General features: G+C 33.6%; 1 protein-coding gene across 5 annotated transcripts in view; it reads right to left on the bottom strand.

Annotated features, from left to right (window-relative positions):
• Ephrin (ephrin) overlaps positions 1–20,819 on the bottom strand; it is a 416,945-nt gene that overhangs the window by 62,868 nt on the left and 333,258 nt on the right. The window contains exon 1 of one of the 5 annotated variants that reach the window (XM_081996237.1): positions 20,698–20,818. The exons of the other annotated variants lie outside the window; for them this stretch is intronic. Within the exon in view, the coding sequence (XP_081852363.1) occupies positions 20,698–20,715 (18 nt within the window). The 5' untranslated portion in view covers positions 20,716–20,818. Of the gene's footprint in view, positions 1–20,697; position 20,819 lie in introns of those variants that run through there. 5 annotated transcript variants of the gene reach the window in all.

A 20,819-nucleotide genomic window follows, 5' to 3' on the forward strand; every position in this document is an offset into this window, starting at 1 on the left:
GGGGTATAAAAATGCATTAAGAAATATGAGCAGTGCATTAATAAGACTTAACAAAAGATATTCTAGTTGCGCCATCAGCGTTAAGCTGGGACCGCAAGAAGACTTTAAGGCGGAGTGGGCGGGTTCCAATGCTTGGGAACCAACCGCATGAGTAAGTGTTCAGCTATTAGCTGTGTTGCCGAATCTTTTCTGTTTTAGAACGAATTAGTTAACATAATTTAACTAAATAACTAAAGAGAGGATTACTTACGAGGTGGCACACATTCGTAAGTATGGGAATTTCGAAAACGGTAAGAGATGTTGAGTTTCTTAAATTATGGAAAAATTGAAATTTTACACTTTTTCTTCTGTCTACGGTAACGTGATGATGATTTAGATTTAGTCTTGCAATTTTGCAAAAATAACAGAAATTTTGTTACTTTTTTTGTTGGAAGATTGTCATTGCACTTTTCCGCCCTTTTCCTTCTAACATGACAACACTGATTTAAACGTTTTTGCTTTTTATAATTATCAATTTTATTTTTCTTTTCAATACGATTTTATTTTTTGCTAGGAATTTTTTTGCTTGAAATTAGGCCTTCCAAAAGGCTAATTCCAGAGTTTTACCGATTTTACAAATGTTAATTTTGAGCTCATTAAATGTAATGGGATAAGTTTTTTGATAACTTTCTAGCAGTTTTTCGCTCAAAATTTGATCTAAAAAAGCTAATTTCAGTGCTTTACCAACTTCCATTTAGTGGCCCAAATGTGCTAGAATATGTTCCTTGAAAACTTCAGGAACATTCTTAGAAAAATGGTTCTAGTAATTTAGGCTACTAAAATAACATTTGTAAAATTGGTAGATTGCTGAAATTCGGAATTTCAAGTCAAATCTGAAATTGAAAATTTTGGAAATATACTCGAGTTTTCCAAAGGTAAAATTTCAATAAATAGAGGCAGACTCTGAAAGTACTATTGTCATTGTAAAAATGTTTAATTGATATTCAACACTTCTTTGTTGGTTGGTTTGAAAATTATTTTAGAGTTCGAAAAAAAACTTGAAAGTTATTGAACCACAATTAGCATTATTCAAAAATTTCGGTTTTCTGCGTCGATCTTCCGAAATACTCTCCTGCCATATCTTCAATTACTATCTTCAATACTTTGAATTAGCTAATCAACAATAAAAACATAATCTTTGTTTTTCCGCGAAACTGCAAAATTGAATCATATCGTATGATACATCACAGTAGATAAAAAAAGGGTCTATTCGAAAATGTAAAAAATCGTCCAGTTCATGATGGTAAACAAAAACCGAAACGTCGGATCTCAAATATGATACTGCCACGTTATAGAAATGAAAAAGTGGTGATGGTAATTTTCCAAATTTCAGTTTTCTTCGGAAGTTATACAACTCTGCCCTTCTTACCCTTTACTAAGATTCTTATACTTACACACACATTTTAAGCTATTCAAATAGCACTTTTTTTTTAAATAATATTATTTTACTATTATTGAATAACTGATCGAATATACAAAATAATATAGATCATAAACAAACTAAAAATATACAGAGTAAACTTTCATGTCCGCATAAACTAATTAGGTGGTAGTAATCAGTATGAAGAAGTCCTCAACCGGAAGATCGCGGATTATCTAGATACAATTTGCCGAAGCATTGTTCTCTCAGAGTTCAGTTGGGCGAAACCTTCGTAGTAAAGTAATTAAAGTAAGTTACCAGACAAAAGCCACTGATTTAATGTTAATTTTCGAGCCAAACCCCGTTTTGTAGATACTCTGACACACACTCACACGTTCGAACTTCGCCTACTTCTGACACCAGGGGGCGCCCTCGACAAAAGAGAAAATATACCCGGTGTCAAAAAGTTAATGCTCGTTTGGTTATTTAGAACGGGCAATAACGCGGCCGGCTTAGAATGGGCCGAGAGATTGCAATCTAGCGATTAGTGTTTCTCGAGCTTGGAGTTTAAGGTTGGAGTAAATTAGCTGACTAGTTTCACTGCTTTATTCTAACTCAAACTGAATTTATTATCATTTGAAATGGAGTTTAAAAAAAACCGAACAAAAGTAATCAAATCAAACATTTTTCTAGGTTGAGAAAGTATCACCAAATAACTGACAGACAAGACAAAAAAAAAATGAAATTCTTAATATGGGATAGAAACAAATTACCACGCTTCAGCTGAAACTTGAAGCCACCTTTATAGGAGAAAGATGGACAAGCGTCTAAATATCAAAACTGGAATTTTCTAATTAAAGTTTTTTCCTCTTACACGCCGTTCGGTGATGATTAATTGGGTCTAATTAAAAGTAAAAACCGCAGCAATAACAGTGGAACGTGATTTACTTTGTTCGCATATGACCGCACCTACACCCACCGTCATATCTAAAACGATTACGCTACGTCACCCATTTTTTCCACCCGTCATTTTGCAATATCATATTATTTCTTAAGAGGGCGGCGTTGCCACAACAAGAAGACAAAAAGTGTAACCACAATTATGAATCACAAAGTTTGAAGTTTCTGGTAGAAAATCCACAGACTGTGATGTTAAGTCGAAAAGTAAAAAATTGTGACATCTAGTGTCCGTTTAAAATGTGCAACTACCCAGATTCTGATGAATGTGATGTGATCAGATTTCATCTGATAGCACCATATTCATCTGTATTTACCCAAAAGTAATAGTATATGTTAAAGATATTCCTGTTGTGCACTGGCAACATCTCAACCCGTGTTTATTAAAGTATCAAAAGGGGCAGCAGTGCTCAGACATAGACTTGTCAAGACTGTCAATAGTGTCACTCTATTATTGGCCGCATTCGTTTTCAAGCTCCATGGAGCAAGCAGAGCATTTTTGACGTCACGATGACGTAATTTAGCAAAATCATAATTTGACCAACTGTCAAATTACGTCAATGTGACGTCAAAAACGCTCTGCTCGCTCCATGGAGCGTGAAAACGAATGGGGCCACCGTCATGTTTATAACCACAACATGACGTACACTTTTAAGCAATACAACCTTCTTTTTCAAAATTAAAGCTTTAATTTTTTATTAATGTAACGAGAAGTTCAAATAATAATCGACAACACACCACAACAATTCTCAAAGCAGTTATTCCCTAAAAATATTGTAGTAAGTCCCAATATTTTCTTGTAAAAAAGCTTAATATGCTTTAAATTTTATAGTTTTTATAGTATTTTATGGTCCTGAATTTCATCTTCTTGATTATAAAAGGTTGATTAAAATTAAAAACTCAGTTTTTTAATCCAACAATATTGGAAAATAGGGTGCAAATTTGCACGTAGCATACGTTTTTTTACTGAACCACCCTGTGTTCTTTACTTGCACACTTGCATTACCCGCTAATATTAGAAAATACAATTTTTTTCAATATTATAAGTTAATAAACAAGATTTTTGTTTATAGTTTTAAGATTACGATAGCTGACTAATTATTAGAGTTAACCATAAAACATGATACATAATAAATATAAAAGAAAAAATGTCATGAAAATTTTGCTACTGCTTTTGCTTTGCTGCCTGCATGATTATTCACCATCAGTAAGTTTCAGAATATTATAAATAAACTTTCTTAATCTTCATAACTTGTGTACAGTGTGATTCACAGATTAATTGTTCCTAATTTTCAGAAATGATAGAGGACATTGCGATAAACATTAATTTGTTAATAAACTAGTGTCCCGAAATTTCTCGAAGATAAATTAGAAATCAATAAATATAAAAATTAAAATTCAATTTAAAATTAAAATTCTTCAGCATCGAGTTTAATCGTAGCATCCTTTGAAAAACAACAACTTTTGGAAATTGCCATTTTACGTTTCGCAATTTACTCTTTTTTAGATTCATTTCCGAATTCTAATACATTAATAAAAAAACTATTTGAATACACTCCAAAAATTAGGAATAGTTATTCTGTAGCAAACTATGTGTGGCATGGCGATGATGGGATTATTCGTTTTTGAAATATCCCAATACAAAATGTCGTTTTTGACTAATAACTGCACAATATTTGACAACTGTCAAAGTGTAACATCATTAGGACTTTGGAAGCGAACAAGATGTGCATTGCAATGCAAAGATAATTTAATTTGGAAACCGAGAATAAGTTTCACATAAAGTTCTCTAAAACTTATTTAACTAACTAATTTGGGACACACTGTATTTTTCCCAGAATTTTACTATCAAACAACTTATTAGCATATTTTGACAACATTGGGCTGGAAGACTTTCCAGGTTTGGCATTTGCGTAAATCTTAGCACAGTGGGTAGTAGTTTGTGACCAATCACAGAACTACGAACAGTGCTATGATTTATGCAAATACTGTACACATGAACTTACCATACCGGCTAGTTTAGGCCAGTTTTTGAAGAAACTTTGATTAAGTCAGGTTACTTTCAAACCGTTCAATCTAAAATGACGAACATGACTGATGAGGTTAAAATTTTGTAGCATTATAAGATAAGAAACGCAAATGATGACGTAGCCACCATTTGCTCCGGTTGCAGAACCTTACCCCATTAACACCACTTTTGTTGAAAACATTGAAAACAAAAGAGCAAATTTAATGTAATGGAAAGTAGAATAGAAAATTAATCATTTTTATTAATTTGCATAGCTTGCAAATGAGAAATGATGGTGTGCCATAGTACGGAGCAAATCCATGATACTCTTAAGCTTTTTTATGCTAAATGTTGTCGCGAAATTCGTATTTAACAATTTTTACCATCAAACAAATTCAGAGTCTCTAACTAGTCAAAAGTCCAAACATAAAGCAGTGTTTTTTTCTAAACTATGGGTGGTAAAGAAATCTGTCAGAACTGAAACCACACTGAAGAAAGTGACTAAATTAACACGAAATGTAAATTACTATTTAACTTAACATTTCCTAACAACCAACAATGATTAGACATATTCAAAATAAGTCCCTTTTCGCCTGCCTTCGCACAATACCTAACCTACCTTATGGTTCGTAGCTTGCACACAATAATGGATTTCTGTACGTACTTCCTCATTATAAATTCCCGTCCGAGGTGTTAAATATTGAAATGTTATTTCTATGTTAATGAGTCTTAAGACCATTACTCACTAAGCGTCGCCGTCATTGAGCTTTTCTTAGCCAATGAGCGCGCAGGGTTGCATTAAGCCTTCTAAATAAAAAGATATCAGCGAGTTTGACACCCGATAATTTTGTTGTCGTCGCTCGCACATTCAGTGTACAGATAATATGGCATATATGGCGTACGAAACGTATATTATATTCTTCCAGATGTCAGTTCTTGTTTAAAAATTTGCAAAGCCGACGTTTGCTTGATGAGCCAAAGTGGTACTTAAAAGCAAATTGAATGCGTGATTATTTCAGTTCGGACACCTCAGTACGTGCCTGATATCTCAATGATTATATAGTTATACCTTTCGCTCTGAGGTGTGCGCTAAAGCGGACATTTGCAAGTTACATTACCATTTTCCCTGGAAGGGTGTAGGATTGTCATTGTTTCGTTTATTATTAATTCTGGCTCGACCATTTGTCATAAATGCCTTAACGTCGGGAGGAATTAATATCTAAAGTGATCTCATAAATACTATCGTACATATCAATTTACTAGTGGCATGTAGATGTCTTCTTAACAGGGATCTGATATATTAATACCTCGAATTACGCACCTTTATATGCAAAGTGATTACATTTTAAAATTTTCAGAAAAACTTTCAGACCGACTATTTAACTGGATTATCCTATTATACTTTTTTGATGTAAACATATCAAAAAACTTATATTTGTATTACTTTTAGGGCGTACTGAAACTTATGAGGAAATTTAAAGAAAAATAGGACGACAGAACCATAAAATGTTTGGAATTAATATTTTGAATGTGACGTTGTCTTTTTTATTTGTCACATTGAAAACATTTATAGCAGGCCGGTATTTCACTGTTACATAATCCTATTTTTGTTTTATTTTCCTCGTATATTACTTTGCTACTACATTTTTTTTTATTACATTAATTCAGAAAGTATATCAAGTGCAGTTCAGTTTTGAGCTCCATTTAGAGTTATATTATTAACTAAATATAATAATCAACTAAATAATCATAGTTATAATTATTTAGTTAATTAAACTGAAACCCTTTTGTGTCTGGCATTATCCCAAACGATCGATAAATTCACGCTGGACCCAATTTATGGTTTCTTGAGTAATGTTAGCACTTTCTCTTCTAATTCTAATTTTTAAGTCGTCAATTGATTCAGGTTTAGTTTAATAAACAAAATTTTTGAGACAAAAAAATCCCAAGGATTGAGATCAGGAGATCTTGGAGGCCATACAATTGATCCACGCCTTCCAATCCATCAGTTGGGAAATGCTACTTCGTTAAGATATTGTCTAATTTGTATTGCATAATGTGGGGATGCACCATCCTGCTGTAATGAAGGAAGGAGGGATATCATAGTCTCGGGCAACTTGACGAATGCTAATATGTGGATTTTCTTCCAGAGATAATAAAACATTTAGTTTTTCATCTTCGTTTATCGCAGGACGTCCATTTTTTGACTTATTTTCTACAGAATCCGTATTTCAAAACTTCCTTTCAATTTTACTAACTAGTGACTCTTTTATTGGCTTTTCTGGATATTTGTTATTAGATAAAAGACACACTTCATGTCGAGTTTGCACTCTATCGCCATACCCAATCATCATCAGAATTTCAATTCTCTGTGTTGTTGATAAACGCGTTGTAATATTATTATTTGTTTGAAATAAAGTCGCAGACAAAGCAAACAGACGAATAATTAGGAACTTCAAAATGAATAAGAATGACATTGCCATACAAATTTAAAAAAACAAACCTTAAAAAGGTTTCTACCTAAATTCTACCTGTATGGTAGAATTTTTTTTTTTAATTTTGTTTTCAACGTTTATTTTTATGAAAACAGCTGTATATCGACATAAGATATGCTACATGAAAAATACCCAGAAATGTGTAATAAAAAATGTAAATGGGGGTTCTCATTTGAAAATGTCAATTGAAGGGTCGTATCTCAATTTTGGGACACCCTATATATCTAATTTTTTTCTCAAAAAATGCGCGGTTAAAATCGATAACATACGTGTACGAACATTTTTCTTAAAGATAACTCCCTAAAAATCGAATTTATTCCATACTTTTTTGGACACACTGTAAAAACTTTCTGTCCCAGGAGACTGTCTGCGTAGATTACTGGATAACCTCCGCATTTTCAATTAAAACTCAGTATTGTAAATTTTCACCTTGAGAACATAATTCTGCTGTCAAAATGGCATAAAAAAATAAATTAACAAACGACAAAAAATCAAAATTCATAATATTCAATAACGTCGCTTCAGAAATATTGTCGGTGCACACTCCGTGAAGTCATTTGACAGTTTGTCACATGACAGCGGTTCGTTTTTTAAATATGTTGATCAGATGACTTATTGTCAAATTACGAGCGTGAAATTATTTCTATACAGGGATAAAAATTATCTTAAACAAATAAATAGTTAGCGGTATTGAAATCATCAATATTTGAAGATTTGGTTAATATTTTAAGGTTAATAGAAGAAATGTTTATTTTTAGTCAGAGTTTACCTTTGATAAGTGCACTATACAAACTCAAATATTGGCCAAAATATGACTAATTACATAGCAGTTGGCATTTTCTGAATTAGGACATTTAGAAATAGAAGAGGATATCAGGGACTAATACTTAAAAGGCGTTTGAAACTGCATTATACTAAAAATAAAAAAAAATAGGATGACGTCACAGATAAAAAAACCTGACAGGGTTGCCAAAATGAACGTTTTGAAAATAAAATCCTAGGCCAACAATCTCTTAAAATTGGAAGAAGTCGTTAGAGTCATTTTGGAAATATCAGAGGCCTCTAAATACTACTGAAAACTTCCCAAGAATTGCCCAAGGTCTCTGAAGTGTTTTAAACCATCCAAGATTTTGTTTGAATTTGCCAGTGCCTCCTAAATACTATAGAAATATCCCAAAAATTGACCTCTACAAGTAGTGTTTTAACCGCTCCGTTATTTTGTCAAAAGTGCCAGAGTCCTCTAGAATCAAATTGGAAATGCCAGAGGTCTCTAAATACTACTGAAACCTGCTAAAATCTGGCAAAGGCCTTTACAACCTTTCAATAATTTTTTTAATTTGCCAGAGCCTTTGAAATACTAGTAAGATTTCTAAAATTGCCTCTACAACTAGTATCCTAAATATTTAGTGATTTTTTTTTAACAGTGACAAGGACCTCTACAATTATTCTGAAAATGCCAGAATGCCAACTTACCAGAATTTTACAGAGCCCTCTACAAGTATACCTGCCAATAATTTCTTGAATTTGTTTGCAGTGTATCTGATTTTATGTAACTTACACTGAACAAAAGAGATAGATAGTATGTTTCTAAAACTCAGGTCAATACTTTTAACTTTTTAAACCTGACAACATTGCTATCATTGCTGCCAATCCGATCTCCTTCAAACCAACTTTATTTTCATGGTCAAGAACAGTATTATTAAAGTTTATATTGACAGAAATTATTAGGATTTGTGACGTGATACCAATTCGGTTTGAATTTCGGTTTACTTTACAATTTTGTCCTGCAATTTATTTAATATAAAATATGCAAATCAATCACACACCCTACCATATTTCAGCTATTTAAGCCAACTGCACTTAATCAGTTTATATTATGCCAATTATTTTTTTTGATAATCTGTCAGCTGTTTAAATAAGTCTATCGGAATCGATTTCAAAGGAATTTGTTATTTGTAACCGTAAAAAACTGTTTTAAACGCAATACTGACTGAAACTATTCGGACCGAATACTACCAAGCCCGCAATATTCGTTTATTAAATACCAGATAAGCGTTGTGATACCGTTAAAATATGATGCTGGTCATCGTTTATTACTCGTCTTATTTATAGTATGGATGTGAAGCCGAGTTTTTAATATGGAACGAATTCAGTAAAAATGAAACGCCGGCTTTTTTATGGCGAAGAAATGAGTATTTGAGATTGCCGGTTTATTTTTCATAATAAAAGGCAACACGATTATTGACAATGTTGCCATATTCTGGTTTCCTTAACTTTGTCGAAGATCATTTTATGACTCCATCAAGGATATGAAATGCTATAACTTCATATCAACCACAACGAGTTAAAGATAATTCTCTTAAGAGTTTGTAAAAGCAAGAAGATAAAAGCTCGCTAGATTGTGTTAAGAAAAAGTTATCTAATTATCCTCGCATCCATACTAAAATAACTAAATACCGGCATAAAAATCAACCAACTTAATGACCCCTATTGTCATTAACAGCTGTACAAAGTAAGAATACCATTAATAAGCAATCAGGAATGTAATTGCAGACACTATATTTCTTGCTTTTTTTTGCGTGTAGTGTAAAAATTCTCACAAATGCTGTAACTACAAATGTGTATCCGTGGGATAAAAACAACTAGTCGTTGAATGGATAAGTTGGACACTAAGGACATAAATTTCCTGAACTAAGAATAAATTTATAGGTAACCACATATGTGGTCATTTTAAAACCAGCAAAGTCATCAGAACTTAATCCACAAGATTTTAATTATAACATTTTGAGTTTGAAAATTGAACTTATTTATCATATTTACGACCTGCAATTTTTTTTTGGTTTTTGACTTTATTTTCATATTACACTAACCTTTTGATTTTTTGTGAATTAGAATCACTGTACTTACAATTGAGACGTCTCTTTTCAAGTTCAACCTCAGTGTACTCACCTGAAACAAAATAGAGAAAAAAATTAGTTATGTACATTAAAGAAAAACGCAATAAACTATAATAATTCTACAAGCACCATTGTTCATTTAAAATTAAAGTAATAATTTCTAAGCTATAGAACCTTTGAGCTTATAAAAACTTGATTGTTCTTGTTGTTGAATTATAATCACGTGAATTAATTCGGTAGGACAATGGCAAATAATCGATACTATTACAAACACGTCAGAATGTTACAACTTGTTTTCAGTTTTTCGCTAAAATCTCTTACCTAAGCATACTTTTGGTTATATAGTGCAGTATTGTAGATTTAGAGCATAGAATTGGTTGATAGTACAAATTTGTATACACAATATGAAATTGACTCAGTAATTTAGAAGATTACATAAGGTCACTGTAAGACTATTTGACCGATTTTAGTTCCGAAAAAATTCTTCTTCAGTTCTACAGGGTGTATTGAAAATAGCGCCCCAGCTTTTGTTGGGAATCGTTTAAGTGTATTATTACACTTAAATACACATTTGTGTATTATTTTGTTTAAGAATATTGATTGAAGATCAGAAATTGAAATAGTCTATTAATATTTAATATTCATATAAATAAATAAAGAACTGCGTTATTCTTCACTTCTTCTATGGTCATTTACTATAGTGTTACGATTTTCCCGTGGGTTCACACAAAGTCAATTTAACTCAACAATTAATAAATTTATTTACACTTCAAAACACTCCGTACAATAATTAACACAGCTAAAAACACTACTACAATTCCACAATTACTCCGCTATTTAAACTTTACCGCGTTCCCAAATTCACTACTACTCTCTTCTACACTACTACTACTCTCTCGTCGACGCCGCTTCTTTTATATTCACAAACCACGTTCTAGAATGACCGCGAAACGCTTCGCGATTTGCTTCGAATCTTCCAGGTGCGGCGCTTCCTAACTGTGGCCTACTTTAATACGCGCCCGGCCAGATATTACGGCGCATCGGTTTCATCGAGTATCGAGCATAGTAGGCCCAAACCGTAACACTGCCCCCCTCTTAAAGCTGATCGTGCCGATCCGCTTCATCTAATCCCTGGTATTTCTTGAGTCTGTCCAGATGGACAATTTTCATCTTGCCTTTGGGGCTGCGTTGGACTCTGTATGCGACGTCGTTTAACCTTTTTACCACATTGTAAGGTCCCTCCCAGTGTCGTTGCCATCTTTGACTTAATCCTTTGCTCCTCCTGGGTTGAAACATCCACACAGCATCACCTTCCTTATAATTGCCACCAGTTGGTCTGTGGTCCAGTGTCATCTTCATACGGTTGTTGTTTGGTTTCATCTTCTCTCTCTCAAGTTCCCGAATTGTGATGGATCCCTTCTGTAACGAACACTGGTCACACCGTTTACACCATTCCTCAACGTCCTTTCTGAAGTTAATCCAGTAAAATCGATCTCTTATTCTAGCCAAAGTCTGGTTTACTCCAAAGTGTCCTCCTCCGCGACTGTCATGTAGTTCTCGCAGCACATTCTCTTTGCAGGAATTGGGCACTATTGTTTGGTAAACAAAGCGTTTTCCGTCTGGACTTTCCCATTTGCGAGTAATTAAGTCATCTCGCAGTCGAAGCGAATTCCACTGCAACCAGTAACCCCTTACTGTTGGTCCATATCTGGAAATCTGTTGCCAATCCGGTTTCAAATCCTTCTCCAACCATCTTCTGATTACTTTCAAATCAGAGTCTGAGCGCTGTCCTTTTATTATGTCCTCCTTAGAAACGCTGCTCTTCATTCTTTTTGTAGCCTCTTTATCTGTCACCATCGCGATTTGACCCATTATGAATTTGTCCTTTCCGATACCTTAAGTCACTATCCAAAGCTTGACGATCCTCTACATATCGCGGTAAATGTCTTTCCGGGTTCTTCATTTCCTGCTCCTGGTTACGCCAGTTCTGCGGGGTCAGTAAACGAGACTGCTGTCTGCAATTCCATTGGTAATGTCCTCTACGTCCACAAATATAACATGTAATGTTTCTTTTAGCAGAGGAGTTCCGGTGATTTGTTCTGATGTCCTGGTTTCGTCGACACTGTGGGTTTGGAGAACAAGACCGCTGTCTGCAATTCCTTCTAATGTGTCCCGTACGTCCGCATCGATAACACTCCACTCTCGTGATCGGGCGTGATCGTTCTAATTGTGTGGACTGACTATTTCCTGATGCTGCCATTTGTTGCACTAATTGGCCGACCATTGATTCAATTTTACTTATTGATGTAGCAACATGATCGGCTGGCGGTTCTCTCTCCTCTTGAATAGGCTCTGGCTTTAAATCATTGCACGCAGCTTCAATTTCCAGCGCTCGAACCAGTAATTCGCTGTTGTTGCTCCCTTTGAACATCTTCAGCCATTTCTTTACCTCCGGATCTCGAATCCCATCTACAAAATACTGTGCCACAAGTTCTTCTTGGATTTCATCCGGGACGGCTGGGTAAGCCAGATGCACAAGGCGACGAATTTCGGTTTCAAACTCTTCTAGATTTTCACCAGTTTTCTGCTGTCTTGCCATTAATTGCGTTCGATACAGTCCTTTCTTATGTTGATCCCCATAACGACGTTCTAATGCAGCTACTAATGCTTCATAGTTGCTTCGTTGGGCGATAGGCACCGTCTGTAACAGCTCCAATGCAGGTCCTCGTAATGCCTCTATTAGTGCTACAGCCATTTCCTCGTTACTCCATCCATTTGCATTTGCAGCGGCCTCAAATTGGAGTTGGTACATTGCCCATGAAGTTTGACCGTCGTATGTGGGAGGCTTGATCTTGTTGAGCCCGTTTGCGGTGATCACTGTAGAGCTGGCTCCTCTGCTGTCAATTTTCCGCTCTAAGTCGCGTAACTTTATCTCGACATCATTCTGGATTTTATTAATGTCCTCCCGAACATCATTTAATTTTACCTGAACGTCATACTCCATCTTTTTGAGACTATGGGTTACATACTCTTGGATGTCTGTCTTGATCCCCGCTAGAACGTCCAATATTTCTACGTTACGCTTTTCTTGCCGCTCTCTGTCTTCTTGTCGAATTCTTTCTTCTTGTTGTCGAATCCTTTCTTGTTCTTCCTTGTTTTGTTTTCGAATCCTTTCTTGTTCTTCTTTGTCTCGTTGTCGAATCTTTTCTTGTTCTTCCTTGTTTTGTTTTCGAATCCTTTCTTGTTCTTCTTTGTCTCGTTGTCGAATCTTTTCTTGTTCTTCCTTGTTTTGTTTTCGAATCCTTTCTTGTTCTTCTATGTCTCGTTGTCGAATCTTTTCTTGTTCTTCCTTGTCTTGTTGTCGTTCTTCCTTGTCTTGTTTAAGCATTGCCATAATAGCTGCAAATTGGGCCTCCATGTTTGCACTTTGACGTCTTGTTATTGGCATAAAATAAATTTAACACACCACTGTTCCGAAAATCTCTAGTCCGGTTCTGAACACAAGTCTCTAACCCGAAGTTTAGTTCCAATTCACGTCGCACTAAAGTCTGATCCCACTTCTGACACCAATTGTTACGATTTTCCCGTGGGTTCACACAAAGTCAATTTAACTCAACAATTAATAAATTTATTTACACTTCAAAACACTCCGTACAATAATTAACACAGCTAAAAACACTACTACAATTCCACAATTACTCCGCTATTTAAACTTTACCGCGTTCCCAAATTCACTACTACTCTCTTCTACACTACTACTACTCTCTCGTCGACGCCGCTTCTTTTATATTCACAAACCACGTTCTAGAATGACCGCGAAACGCTTCGCGATTTGCTTCGAATCTTCCAGGTGCGGCGCTTCCTAACTGTGGCCTACTTTAATACGCGCCCGGCCAGATATTACGGCGCATCGGTTTCATCGAGTATCGAGCATAGTAGGCCCAAACCGTAACAATAGTAAATCAATGATCGACATATCCTGGTCAACTATTAGAAAAAACTAAAATTTTTCATGTATATGTATAATATTTGTTAATGCAAAAATTAGAATTTACAAATGTTTGAAATAGCTAATCATCTTACTAATCAATTAATTCATTTAGTAGTTAATGTAAATTTACAGATATGAAAATCAAAAACTTCGACAATTCAAGTTTCTCCTAAAAAAGGGATTGTCAATATTAGACGACATATTTATCCTAAAAGAAGCTTTCCTGTACTTGCTAATTTAAACTGAAACTATACAAGGATCTCCAGTAATTGTGTTAAAATATTTTAAAAGCTTTATCATAGTTTTTTGAGAAAATGATGTTTGTTTTGAGAAAGTGATGTAATTTTCATTGATGAAAATCTTGATAATCAGAATAACAAAAGTATTAATTTTTTCTGCTTTAAAACGGCTAAACATTACAAAAAAGTAAGTACAAAATCTCTAATCTGCTAAATAGCTTAGTGTACACGAAAATTTTCAACTAAAGAAGAAGAAGAAGAAGTTTCAACTAAAGATCCTAAACTGAATAATTACGTAACATCAAGTATAAAAAAACTAGTAAAGAAAACGTTTAAACCTTTGTTTCAGATACATCTGAAATAAAGTTATTCTGTTATTTTAAATCAAGTTTTAAGATAACAGGCTAACACGGTTTGCAGTTATTTATGTTAAAAAAGTAAGTCATATTCAATGAAAATCTATAAAAAATAGTCAGATATAAACACTACATATTTTACAAAATGTATAAGATATACAAGGTAAATCAACTGCCCTACTAAGGAATCTGAAGAACTGAAGATAATTTTTCTAAATTGTTTTTTTTTGGGGCTTAAAATATTAAGATCAACAAATGCAGCGTTGCCATATCTACCCAAAAATAATTACAAGTTTAAAATCACGCCGAATAATAGTTTCAAATTACGCAATTTAGAAAAATATACCTATTCTCTGGATCTCAAAAATCAAAGTAAAATAGAATATTAAAACAATGAATTAGATAAATAAATGTTTTGAACGTGACAATGAAGAAGCAACAAAATCTCTCTATGACATTGTTACGTCATCTCATTTTACTTTGAATTTTTCATATTTGGCGGTTACTTTGTAGTGAATTCTCCGCGATTCTTGTCTCTTTAATCCACTTAAATTTTCTTACACCACCGTTCGTTCATTTTTTTTAATTATCGAGCAACAAGTAGTAATTTATATGCCAACACGGAAAAATTAAATTACCGGTGCCATATCGATAAAATAATAATTCACGCGCCATATCGATACGGACAGCCTCCCCTCCTGCTTTCGAAAAGCGTGAACGTACGGCCTTAAGGCCGGTATACATACACACAGGCACAAACAATAAAAAAATCACGTTATTGCAGTTGACCCCGCCCCTCGGGCGATTTATATTGTTTAGAAAATTAAAATAAATACGAAAGAAATAAACAACAATGGCCCGATACGGTCTCAGGAAACGTGCATTTCCTTTTTGCTTCGGCTACAATTAAGTGCGTCCTTAGCCGTTGAGAATTTAGATGGCACCGGAATTATATGCGTGAATCGTGTAGGTCGTCTAATGTAGGTGTTAGAATTAACTATCAATACAAACTATTGATATTCAGTTACCAAAAAAAAAATTGAAGAAATACACAATTGGAAAAGGGCAGAACGTTAATACCTACAATTTTGTCACATGATGGTGGTTTTACCATTAGGTTTTCTGAACACACCATGAATGTAAGTTTTTCAGTATAAACAATCTGGTAATTCTCAATTTGAAACAAAAAACCCAAGAACTTTTGTGTAAGCTGTCAAATTTGAATATTTTTACTTCCATTTCTAGGATTCGAAATTTTACATTAGCAAGGCAAAAAATACACATTCTTTCAAACCGCATTAATTGAAAAAAAATTGATATTTTTCTCTCCAGTGGCAAAAGAGAATTCGTGAATACTACAGGCTACACTGCAAATTTTGATTTAAGAAAAATAGGTACATGTATTGTGTCCTTTGTTCTCTGAGGAAAGTCCATTGGTTTCGAAACGTTTTAAACAAATTGTTATATGTACAAAATCTCATCAGAATGCATACAACAGTAGCTAGAAAATTGCGTCTTTGGTCGCTATGTTAAATTTTTGTAAGCTTTATTTTTTCTAGGTAATAGTTTAACACATAAATCAGATCTGCATCTCTTTAAGGTCACGAGATATTGATTATTTTCTGTTAAACTGTATTTTTCGCGTATTTGCTATTTTGTTCTATTCTAGCCTTGTAAAAACCATTTTAAGATCCTAAGATTGAAAAGTGATTTTTTGATGTCATTCCTGACAGTTTTCTTAATAATTCTATGCAAAAACAGTGTCCTCTTTAGTTTTTTTAATTTTAAATTTTATCTGTTAAGAAGTTTTTTTTTTCGCTAATTTACTGTTGATATAAAAAGCCTGAGGGTAGAACAAAGAAATTCTTGACAATTTTCCGAATAATTCGATGAAAAAAAAATAATTTCTACTTCTTTTGACAGCTGGAAAATATTGAAAAATAGGATGTTGTTCAATGTCCAGCATGTAATAATAGGTATTACGCACGAAGATAAAGTTTGCCTTCGACTCGTGTCGTAAATGAATACTTACCACAATCGTCGTAAGTTCATAACAAAAGAAAATAAAACACGTGACAATCGCCTTCACCTGTTATTGTTACTTTTCAAGTATGTTTCGTTGCTTTGTACCTCCATAGAATCGCATTTGACAGTTTCCAGGTTTCGGACAGAACTGTAACTGACGGCCAAATGTCATAACTGTTAAAATTCTACTCATAAAGCTTTTGGTACTGTTTATACTGCTTTTAGTGGATTTTAAGAGTGTGTTGTGGTTTTATAGCTTTATGGACAAGATTTTGACGAATGTCATATTTAAAAATAGTCTAAAATTAAGTCAGAAACAGACAATCAAATGCCAAAAATGCACTGATGATTGGATTTGCCAGTTTACAGGTTTAGAACAGAGCAAAAGACAAAGATGTAACTAGCCGAATGTTGTCTGTCAAAATATGACGTAATAATGTAATAGAAAGAAAAATCAAGGTTTAGGAATAACACTATGATGGACTTATATGTCGTCAGAGAATAATATAGCTTTTAATTAGTTTTGCTACATTGTAAGTTGTTTTAGTAGAAATCATATTTTAAAAAAATGCAAGTCTTAAATTTGATGTACAAAGCGTTTGTATATTGTTTGTATTATGTAATAAATTTTAGGAGATGTTGTAGTTGAAACTAACTATATTACCATTTTTCGGCATTTATCTCTATCTTTTTAAAATACGAAATATTGGCCGTTTTGGCAGCAATATTTCAAAAAAATATATGAAAAAACATAGTAATTGACTCAGTTATGCAGCCTGTAAGACCAGAACATACTCATGAGTACGTGATCGTCCACCCAGGGAATGACCACAGCAATAGTATTGAAAAAATAGAATCCAATATGGCGGTAAGTGGTTTTTTGCTTTATGACGAAGTCAAACAATGGTATTTTGGTGAGCTGGAGCTAAGCAGCTGGATAAAGTGGTAACTACCCTTAAATGTAACGTTTGCGCTAAATTAATGTATAGGGCGGTCAAAAGTGAATTTCACGGACTACAATTTGGACTAAAATACACGGACTAAAATAAAAACTGGGAAAATCACACTTCACTTTGTATTTGCTAAATAACACAGTTAGTGACATTTGCGCTACATTATTATACAAGGTGGTTCAAAGTAGATTACAAGGGCTGCAATATGGTTATATTGAACTAACCTGTATCTGTCAAAATAACCGACCTATTGGGTGTTGAAGTGAAAACTGTGAAACTCAGTGAATACTTCACTCAGTATTTAGTGCTACTTGGCATGGTTATGTGACATTTGCGCTACGTTACTGTGTACTGTATGTACCGGGTGGTCTTAAGTGAATTTTACGGACATCACTTTAATATATTAAATGACCTACGTCAAAAAGCTTACAATTCACGTGACACGTACGTCAAATAAGCCGTTAGATGAGTTAACCACTATTTTCTTTTTTATCACAAAAAAAATAAGTACTTATGAGACCAGTTTAAACTGGTAACTTAAACTTTGAAAAACATATCAAAACAGAACATTACCTTAATAAAATTATTAAGAATTAATTTTCTCACAATACTCACTGACTTCTTACAATCATTTACGCGTTGAACAATAAATTATAAATAGTTAAAGTATTGAAATATTTATCTAAAAAACTGTTAAGACCGCAAAATTAAACGTTTTGATCCATCGAAGCATTTGCGATAATACGGTTATATGAATTTTCATTAATTAAGTAGCTACAACGAAAAAGCAAAAGTGCAAAATATTTCTAAATTAAATATGTACAACAAAAACTGAGAATATTTAATAAAGTCAATTTAAAATATAGAACAATATAAATAGTTAATTTCCAATCTAGTTACACAAATTAATCAATTTAATTTACAATTAAAACTTAAGTGCTTATTTCTTCCAATAAATCCATTTTTGACTAAAACTGAAACAATCAAATTGAGTTATCACTTAGTCATTTGAAACTGACATTACAACTAATGACCGATACAGAAAACAACTGATACAGATTGTTGATTTGCGATATTGCTACATAAATATGCCTAACAGAGATCGAAACCTATATGATCGGAATTGATTGATTGACTGCTGTACTATTTTTACGTGTTGTCCTTATAATCTTGTCGTTTGTAAATTGCATCAGTAAATTTGAAAATTACCATGTAAAACCCCTGTAACGTGACCTCATTTTAATGTGTGCGACAAAGTAATAAAAATACAACTAAACTGAACATTAACTCATAAAAAAAAACTTGTTTAGACTACTACTTGTAAAATTGACAAATGTAAGGGAAAGTTCCTATTAATCCTAGTTCGAACAACATTATTTTATGTCAAGGTGATCGATTTAACAATAAATCGAATAATAACAACACCGCGACATGTCATTATTAATCCATTTACTTCCTATTTACTAAACGTCACTTAAATTCAATAAGAGACGGTTTTTGCCTCGACAAATATTTCTTTACGTCTGCGACAATAAGAAACTGGTATTTGTAATTTACACAAATCATAAAAACGTATAACGTGTTGAAAAAAGTGGCAGGTGTTGTAGAAAATGTTGATTTGAAATGGATTTATTACGCATGCAACAATATAAAGGTCAAATTTAAGACTTGTGCACGTATAATAATTATTAGAAATAGTCCTGTAAAAATCACTTTTTCCTACTTGAACTGTTGAAAAATCATTACTTTCCACACGCTCGTAAAAAAACCGCCTTGTTTAATTTCTGGGGTGGAAATGGAAAACTCAAACGGGCACACAAAAGTGAAAAATTCATTAACTCGACGATTTTCTAGAACGTGCTCCGGTTTCCATCAGATCGATACCTTGCTAGTTTGTCGTCGACTTTTCCTCTTTTTAACGTTATTTTACACGCACCCTTTTTTAATCAATTACTCCTGTCCCCTCACTTCTCGCAGGCACGGAGCCATGTTTGCTCTGAAAGTGCACCTAAGTGCGTCCTGATTGCGGATGCGGGCGGAAAATCCGGAATCAAACCGGGGAATTTTCCCTTTTCACGTGGAAAGTAGGCCGTCCTGAGGGATGCGGAGAGCGAACGGGATTTCTTTGGCAAGAAAGACACTTTTCAAGCGATGCATTGACGCACGGTTTTTTTTTTCAAACCGGGATATGGAGTGTATATGTTATGCATTATGGATCGTATATGTGGAGTGTTTACTGTGCGTCGAGTGTCGTATGCAACGTTGAAAGGCAAGTAATGTGATCGAAATGCTGGTTTTCTTTTTATTCGAGTATAGGAGCAGTAGTCTACGATGTCTATTTAAATATCTTATAACAAAGAAAATACTTGTGTTCAGTAGAAAAGTCTAAAATAAACATTCAACAGTTGGGGCAATTCAAATATAAAATGTATCAAGTAACAGTAAAACAGGCAAGTTTTGACCTGAAAATGTCAAAATAAGTCAAATTATCCAAAGAATGTAATTTTGATTATTAGAACCTGATACGGTCTGGATGGTCAAAATTATGGAAGAAGAGAGAGAATCAAAATCAGACTATCAGAATAATTATTACATTGTGTAAAAAGCATAAGTGCAAACTAACAGTGAAGTACAGATTGATGAAATTTGCATGAAAAACATCCCTCAAGCACGAGAAAATGTCAAAAGTACAACCAGTAATAACATGCCAAAATAGACCATACCACCACCACCAGACAGTTTTGAATATGATAAAAATGAACAAAAAATGTCTCGTTTGACGTGACCATCAGTTTACACTTGGGCTATCACTAGAAAATATTATTCAAAAAAACAAACTTCTGTGAATTAACCGGAATTAACTAACCTAAAAAACAACTTTCCTAAAGAAGCAACTGTCATTCAAAAAAAAAAAAGATGACAAAAGTGGCTACCATTGTGTGCAATCTGTAAAGATAACCTGCATAAATGCCTGCTGTTGCCTGAAATCATTTGACATTGAGCGATGATGGTTGGAACAATATAATGTGGAGAAGCCAGCAAAATAAACAATATGCATTTGTATTCAGTTTGAATGATGATGAAATCATTTAGAAGTGAGGTTTGGGTAATTGAATATTTGAGAGATGTGCTTACAATCTCAAGGCATCTAATACCACCGTCTAAGATGGTTAACTTAACCTAAATTGTTTCACAATTTTATTGTGCAATTTTCAATAAATTTTTTCACATTGCAGTTTTTCACAGACAGTCAAATAAGTATTTATACTTAGTGTGTCCAGCTTTTTAATTATCTAATATTATGTAAGAAGAAATGATTAAAAAATATGAACAAAAAGGTCTAAAAACAAAAAAAAGTAGTTTAATTACCTACCTACCTGATCCTCTATTGACATCACTCACATATTACTTAATCAAAGATGAAAATGAACTAAATACATGTTTACTTTATATCGCCTTAAATAAGTGATAATAAATGCAATCGGTAATTTAGAGATTG

The sequence above is a fragment of the Ips typographus genome, linkage group LG2 (assembly GCF_016097725.1).
Source record: "Ips typographus isolate SLU linkage group LG2, UJ_Ityp_2.0, whole genome shotgun sequence".
Taxonomy (NCBI): domain Eukaryota; kingdom Metazoa; phylum Arthropoda; class Insecta; order Coleoptera; family Curculionidae; genus Ips; species Ips typographus.